Here is an 8,573-nt window from a genome sequence, read left to right as displayed (position 1 = left end):
GCTTTGCTTCGTGTCCCCCAAAGCGGGCAGAGCTGTCTGTGAAACATAGACGCTTCGCAATGCTGAGGACTCTTCTCCGCTGGTGCAGAGACACTTGTTACCTCAGCAAATTACACGTCTAAGGCAACATGGTGGCTGCTTCACATCTGCTTTATAAAAGTATAGATGGTATTTTAAAAAGAAAGTATTTTTTAATATCTAAAAATTCATTTCATTAACAGTCCTCTGGTACAAAATCATGGATGAAACACATGTAAATGCCTTGAGGTGAAAAGTAACCCTGTGGCAGGTAATAGGATAATTTTATTTGCTAACCAATTAAAAAGCACATCTGGACTGCAGGGATCCTTAAATTGGTCTTATTCTTACTCTCTGAGACAGTTTAATTTGCTCTTCCAGACAAAAGTCCTTCAATATTCACAGTATATAAATATAAAAGTATAAGGTCTTGTTTTTTAAATAATCATAATCTTGTAACTCAGTATAAAGTTAGTAATATAACTTCATTTTTTTTTTTTCATTCAGTTAATACAATTATTGGAAAGCAAAGGTTTGCTGGTCCTTCATGTTAACTTATTAAATTAATATCCATGTTTGCCATACTAAGGATGATGAAATTCTCATCATTTAAAAAGCAGCCAAATTAAAAAGCCACCTATGGGAAAATAGGAAGTTGTTTGCCATTCTTCTTTTTTTTCGTTTTTTTGAAAAGAGACAGGGTCCCACACCATGTTGCCCAGGCTAGCCTCAAGCTCCTGGGCTCAAGCGATCCTCCTATCTCAGTCTCCCAGAGTACTGGCACTACATGAACCATTCTTAAGCTGTGTTGTTAATTCTCACTCAGAAATGGATTTGCACCCCTACGTACCACTGTTCCTGTCCCTGAGGTGGTCAACTTCCCGCACAGTATTAATTGAAAGATTGTTTATGACACTGCCAGGAGTGACGTAAGGGTCAGTTTCAGGGTCAATGTTTGGATAACCTTTCCATGGCTCACCAGGACGAAATTCTGGAAATGGAAATATAAAATCAGTTCAAAGCTTAATCATCATTTTAAAATCCATTATTAGATATCCAAAACCTTTATTCCTAAATTCTATGCAACTCTCAAATATTTTCCAATTTATACTAACACTCTAAGAGGATGGTTCAGTGATATAATTAGTATTATAGAGCTATTCTTTACAAATAACTTGCAAGTTTTTACAACTGAAATAATCTCTCTGAACGTGAATATACACATACACACATATATATGCATATATGCATGTGTACTTGTATGTATACAGACACATACATACGTGTGTGTGTGTGTGTGTGTGTGTGTGTGAATATATGTATGTATGTATGTTTGTGACAGGGTCTTGCTCTATCACCCAGACTGGAGTGCAGTGGTGCAATCATAGCTCACTGTAGCCTTGAACTCCTGGATTCAAGTGATCTCACAGCTCAGCCTCCCCAAGTGCTGGGATTACAGGCATATGCCACTGTGCCTGGCCATGGATTCCTGTATTCTTAAACAGTAACATTTAAAAGTGCTTTATGACAAATCACAAAGCTACTGCAACTCAGGTAGGACAAAGCAGGCCATAGAAGCATTTCTGTTAACTCCTATGTACAAATGAAAACACTGCAAGTTACTCCCTGACACAACTTAAGAAAAATAATGAATTAAAATTTTTAATAGAATTCTTCATGCTGGTCAATGGGACTCACTTCTACCTCTGCTGCTTGAGCATAAAGGCATAGGGAACAGGCTGACACACTCACTTGCCCAAGACTTCATGCTTAACTTTTCCTCTATCACTTCTGCATTCCTTCTCATCCGCACAGGTCAGTCTAATCACGCCGATCTGGGCTACATCAGTAGTAAGTCCAGATGTAACAAAACCTTAATGGAAACACAGTCTCATGAAAGAAACTGTTAGAAAAAATTTTACCTGGTGGCCAATTAACACTGCTAGAGCCATTAGGCGATTTGGCACGTGGCCAGCCATCTCCTATAGAACCTGGAGGACTGGCTGGTGAAGTACTGCTGTTCATAAAGTCATAGGGAACAAATGGAGACTCTTCCAGCCTGAAACCACTTGAAATAGCACCTAACAAGAGAAGAATAACAGAGAAATGTGAGCAAAAATGCACCATCAAATTTATTTCTTACACTTTCTCAAATGTAACATGACCACTTTCTATTGGATCTGTGTTCGCTGGAGTAACTCTTTTATATTGAGATTCTAACGTCTCATTTGAAGAACGTCTGAAAATGACCACCGTGAATTTCATTTCAAGGATATGAGGCCCATAAACATCATTAAGTGACCAGAATATTAGTATAAAATTATTTCCAAATCATTAAAACACTTGTATTTTGGGCTAAATTGAGATTGAGTTTGGTGAACTCTTTGGTGGGAAATTCCTGTTTTGGAGGATGAATGAGGAACACAGAAGGAGGGAACAAATGGTGATAAAGGAAGAACCATGGTAGGGAGCACTCTGAGTGCAAAGAGGTAGATCTGAGAATCCAGAAAACCGCTATGCCCACAAGATTATATGCAACAAAAAGAGATCAATACTCTTCTCTATCAGGATGTTCATATTTCCACCCTATGCTCCTCCTTCTTGTGACTACACAGTACTGGTAAAGATAGCTGTTACAAAAACAAGTGTGAAATCCCATAAAAGCACTATTTCACTTAGAGATTATCCTTTGTTTTCTTGTGATTTACTCTCCAGATACATATTTGAACACACATTAAAATGACAAATGCAGGCTGGGCACAATGGCTCATGCCTGTAATCCCAGCACTTTGGGAGGCTGAGGCGGATGGATTACAAGGTCAGGAGCGGGAGACCAGCCTGGCCAACATGGTAAAACCCCATCTCTACTAAAAAAAATAAAATACAAAAATGAAAATACAAAAACTAGCCGGGCACAGTGGTGTATGCCTGTAATACCAGCTACTTGGGAGCCAGAGGGTACAGGGAGCTATGATCATGCCACTGCACTCCAGCCTGGGTGACAGAGCAAGATGCAAGACTCCATCTGAAAAAAAAAAAAAAAAAAAAAAGACAAACGCTTTACTATTAATACAAGCGGAAAGACACACCATTCTCATTGGAACTGTGTCAGCTGCTGTGCTAAGTGCTGGAAGTAGAAAGGCAAATCAGATGGATGGGGTCCTTGCACTTGGTGACACTGTATTCTAACAAAAACCAAATGAACGGAGAAGGGAAAGAGAGTGTGTAGCAAAGAGGGGCAGAGCTAGCATGTGAGGGGTTGGGGAAGAGATACCAGCTGGTAGGCAGCCTGCACAAAGGCCTCATGAGAAAAAGTGTGACATGTTTGAGAAAATGCAAAATCACTTTGTCTGAAAACTAAGTGGGAGAGTGAGTAACATTAAGGAGTTGGGCCCTGATCTCCCATGCAGGGAGGGATGAGAGGGCAGGGATGCCCCATTATGTTTTGTTTCAAAGGTCCTGAGGTGGGAGGTGCATGCTACAATCAGCCCTAGGACCTAGCACTCCAAACTGGCCCTTGCCCTGCCAGCTCCACCCATGTTTGTATCCCAGTCCCTGAAGGCATTACAATTTGCAACACCCTCATGTAGGGATGCAGGGCTTTGCAAGCAGGCCACACTAAGGAGTTTTTTGTTTGTCTTTTTTAAAAGAGTGAGTCTCAGCTCACTGCAAGTGATTGCGCTCAAGTGATTCTTGTCGCTCAGCCTCTTGAGTAGCTAGGATTACAGGTGTGGGCCACACCTGGCTGTTTTTGTGTATTCTTAGTAGAGACAGCGTTTTGCTATGTTGGCCAGGCTGGTCTTGAACTCCTGACCTCAAGTGATCTGCCTGTCTCAGCCTCCCAAAGTGCTGAGATTAAGGTGTGAGCCACCACGCCTGGCCAGTTCTTTCATACTGAAGGGTTTTAAGACAAGAAGTAATACAATTTAATTTGTTTGAGATCACTTTTGCTGCTGTGTGGAAGATGAACTGGAGGTGAGAGAAACAATGCAAGCAGGAAGACGGTTAGAGGCTCCTGAGATAGTGAGGGGTCATCCATGCATAAACTGTGTACTTTGGAAGTAGAATGGGCACTATTTACAGATGGATATGGGGGTTGAAGAAAGGAAGACATCTCCTAAGTGGATAAACAAACGGTGGCATGTTCCATTACAACTCTTGAAAGGAATGAAGTTTGTACGCCACAATGTGGATGAGCCTGGAAAACAGCATGCCAGACACAAAGGGCCAGAAAGTATATACTTCTATTTTAATGAAATGTCTAGTAAAGACAAATCTATAGAAAACAGAAGGTAGTTTTTGTTTATGGCTAGGAAAGAAAGGAGAATGGCAGAGGGGCTATGATAGCTCAGGGGTTCTTTTTAGGTGGATTGTGATGATGGCTACACAACACTGTGAATATACTAAAAGCCACTGAATTAAAAGTAAATTATATCTCAATAAACTGCTAAAAAAGAAAGAATGAAAAAGCCCGGGTGCGGTGGCTCATGCCTGTAATCCCAGCACTTTGGGAGGCTGGGGCAAGTGGAGCATGAGGTCAGGAGTCTGAGACCAGCCTAACCAATATGGTGAAACCACGTCTCTACTAAAAAAAAAAAAAAAATACCAAAATTAGCCGGGTATAGTGGCAGGTGCCTGTAGTCTCAGCTACTTGGGAGGCTGAGGCAGGAGAATCGCTTAAACCCAGGAGGTAGAGGCTGCAGTGAGCTGAGATCACACCACTGCACTCCAGCCTGGGCAACAGAGGGAGACTCTGTCTTAAAAATGAAACAAAGAATGGGGCTGGGCGTGGTGGCTCATGCCTGTAATCCCAGCACTATGGGAGGCCCAGGCGGGTGGATCACGAGGTCAAGAGATTGAAACTATTCTGGTCAACATGGCAAAATCCTGTCTCTACTAAAAATACAAACATTAGCTGGGCATGGTGGTAGGCGTCTGCAATTCCTGCTATTTGGGAGGCTGAGGCAGGAGAATTGCTTGAACCCGGGAGGCAGAGGCTGCAGTGAGCTGAGATTGCACCACTGCACCCCAGCCTGGGTGACAGAGCAAGGCTCTGTCTCCAAAAAAAAAAGAAAGAAAGTAAGTCTCATTTTCTAGCTTCAGGCATTTCATGGGCAGAGGTATAATCCGTTGACACTGGAAGAAATCAGAGTGTGAAAGGGAAAACCAAGTCTCCAACATTCATGTTGAGTTTGAGGTGGATGTAAATAGAACCTGGCTTGCAACTCTGGCCAGCTCCCACTATGAATGTCCATTACTGCACAGTCAAGCCCTGCATGCCACTCCAGCCCCATTCCTTCCTCTGACTTCAAGTCTCAGGGATGATGGTGCTGGCCCGCGACAGGGCCTCCAACCCCCTCGCTGGCGGGCACTGACCTATCCCTGACTCAGCGCATCTCCACAGTCCCATTTCCCCTCTGGCTCTGGTGTCCTTAATCTTGTCAATCTGATCTGTGTGAACTATGTATCTGTTCTATAAGCAGAATTAAAGCCATTTGGGATTGAAATCGGACATAAATAAAGTAATGGCTGTACATGAAGCAAGGATACATGAAGCAAGCATAATTACCACATTCCAAGTGATTAATTCTTATACCTGAGATGACAAACTTTATATTTTTTCTAGTAAGAACAATTTCGATTAGGGAAAACTTCATTTAATCAAAGGGAAATAGATGACATAATGAGGCAGCAGGGGTCCAATTGTATTTCATTAATCAACACAAGGGGAACATGAGGAAAATGAAATGTAAAACATACATGATAGGTTCAGTTTAAGCAAATGGACCTAAATGTACCGTGGAGAAATGTATTTGTCTTGAAGGTAGGGAATCTGATGAGATAGTGATGAAGGCAGTAATGGCAATGATGGCTACGATCTGCTGACCACTGATGTGTCTAACCCTGTTCCAATAGCTTAGGGCTTGAGCTGCACTGTCTCATTCATCCTCAAAACATCCCAAGAGGGCCACCATTAAAAAAGAATGAAATCATGTCTTTTGCAGAAACACAGATGGAGCTGGGAGCCATTATTCTATGTAAACTAAAGAGAAAATCAAATACTGTATGCTCCCACTTTTAAGCAGGAGCTAACTAATGGATAGTCAAACATGAAAATAATAGACACTTGGGACTCCACAAGGGGAGAGAGGGTGGCAAGGGTTGACAAACTACTTATTGGGTAAAATGTTCACTATTTGGGCAATGGGCTCACTGGAAGCCCAATCTCCACCAGTATGCAATATACCTGTGCAAAAACATGCACAGGTACCCCCGAATCTAAAATAAATCTAGGCTGGATGCAGTGGCTCACACCTGTAATCCCAGCACTTTCAGAGGCTGAGGTGGGCAGATCACTTGTGCTCAGCAGTTTGAGACCAGCCTGGGCACCATAGGAAAATCCCATCTCTACCAAAAATATATAAAAAAAAAACCTAGCCAGATGTGGTGGTGCACACCTGTAATCCCAGCTGTTAGGGAGGCTGGGGGTGGGGGTGGGGGTGGGGGGTGTGGGGAGGAAATCACCTGAGTCTAGGAGGTCAAGGCTGTAGTGACCTAAGATTGTGCCACTGTACTCCAACTTTGGCAACTGAGGTGAGACCATGTCTCAAAAAAAAACAAAACAAACAAACAAAAATAGCCCAAGAGGTACTATTATTAATTCCATTTGGCAGAGGGACCTCAAGTTCAGAAAGGTTACTTGCCAAATACCTAATTAAAATCAAATGTCACTTAACAGGGCTACATTTGGAGACATTAGGCAATTTCATTTTTGTGTGAACATCAGAGATGGCAGAGCCCGCTACACAGCAAAGCCCTATGACATGGCCTAATGCTCCTAGGCTACAAACCTACAGTGTGTTACTGTACTGAGTAATGCAGGTGTACCTAAACATAGCTAAACAGGAAAGGTACAGTAAAAAGATGCTACTACAAACTCAATGGACCCACTGTTACATAGATGGCTCATCGTTTACTGAAGCTTTGCCATTATGTGGTGCATGACTAGAATAGCAGAATCAATCAGTAGCAGAGCTAGGTCTCAAACTTAGGGTTCATATTTATTTTGTCACTTCCCCATTGTCTCAACTCCCTGTTCTCACTCTTCAGGTCAGAAAAATTCCAGGCTGGGCACAGTGGCTCATGCCTATAATATCAGCATTTTGGGGGGCTGAGGCGGGTGGATCACCTGAGTTCAGGAATTTGAGACCAGCCTGGCCAACATGGTGAAACCCCATCTCTACAGAAAACACAAAAATTAGCTGGGTGTGGTGACACACACCTGTAATCCCAGCTATACTTGGAGGCTGAGGCACAAGAATCACTTGAACCTGGGAGATGAGGGTTGCAGTGAGCCAGTGATATGATTTACAGTTAACATCGATTCTTGTCTGCCTGAGACTCGGATCCATCCTGCATTTGACCTCTGAGGGGTCTGTCTGAAGGGGCTGGAGACTGACTAGCTGATCAGTTATGCAGGTGTTTCAGACTTGCACTGCTGAATGAAAGAATGAGTTCAGTGAGTTACCAAGCTTTTCTGCTTTTAATTTCTGAAACTCTCTTCAGTGCACTCGCTCTCATGTCCACTGACCTTTCTCTTACCTAGACTACTTTAAGTCTTAACTGACTCTAGATACCCATCACTTTCATGTTTAAAATCATTCATGGCAGAAAAGTTTTCCATGATTTGCACCATACCTACTATTCCACCTTCATCTACCTCCTTTCTGTCATTTGCACCTTCACCCCCAGTTATGCCCAGATACAGAATTCCCCAGGCAGTCCTCTTCGAACCCTGAACCCTGCATGTACTATTCTCTCTTGTTCTTCCTGTTTGTTTGGTAAACCTACTGTTCTCAAGGTAAGTCTTTCTAGATTTGCAGATCCACCACACCCACAGTTATTCCCGACTCAGTGCTCCTACGGAACTCTGTACTGTTAAACTATTATAAATATTAACTTTGATATTACCTATTATGTTGTACTGAAGCTGTTGACATACTTTTGTTCACAATGAGCAATTCCAGGGCAAGTATTTTTACTTACATACATACATATGTTCAACTGTGTGCATGTATGTACATATGTGGCTATGTATTTCAGGTGCTAACACAGCCTTGGAAAGCAGAAGACAACGATTAATATTTGCTGGGTAAATGGATAATACTAAATAAGATGAACATGGCATTTCTAAAAAAAATTTAATTGCTGAGAAGACAATACTGTTAAATCTATATGACTTACACAGAGCAACGAGATATATACAGAAAATGTGTCCATATAAAAGGAATTGAGAAAAATAAAATTATGGGCTGGGTGTAGTAGTTCACACCTGTAATGGCAGGACTTTGGGAGACAGTGGTAGGTAGATCACCTGAACTCAGGAGTTTGAGACCATCCTTGGCCAACATGGTGAAACCCCATCTCTACTAATAACACAAAAATTTGCCAGGCATGGTGGCTTAGGCCTGTAGTCCCAGCTACTCGGAAGGCTGAGGTAGGAAAATTGCTTGAACCCGGGAGGCAGAGGTTTCAGTGAGCTGAGATCATGCTAC

General features: G+C 42.3%; 1 protein-coding gene across 5 annotated transcripts in view; it reads right to left on the bottom strand.

Annotated features, from left to right (window-relative positions):
• The window catches only part of TNRC6A (trinucleotide repeat containing adaptor 6A), a 221,969-nt gene that overhangs the window by 8,323 nt on the left and 205,073 nt on the right, over nt 1-8,573 (bottom strand). For all 5 annotated transcript variants that reach the window (XM_032242977.1, XM_032242975.1, XM_032242976.1 and 2 more), the window contains 2 exons: nt 1,941-2,099; nt 869-1,009 (listed from right to left, as the gene is read on the bottom strand). In XM_032242977.1, the coding sequence (XP_032098868.1) occupies nt 869-1,009; nt 1,941-2,099 (300 nt within the window). The remainder of the gene's footprint in view (nt 1-868; nt 1,010-1,940; nt 2,100-8,573) is intronic.

This window comes from Sapajus apella, unplaced genomic scaffold, assembly GCF_009761245.1.
Source record: "Sapajus apella isolate SASKATOON/1434 unplaced genomic scaffold, GSC_monkey_1.0 scaffold51, whole genome shotgun sequence".
Lineage (NCBI taxonomy): Eukaryota > Metazoa > Chordata > Mammalia > Primates > Cebidae > Sapajus > Sapajus apella.
The sequence above is the reverse complement of the archived record's forward strand: the minus strand, read 5'-3'. Positions and strand labels throughout refer to the sequence as shown.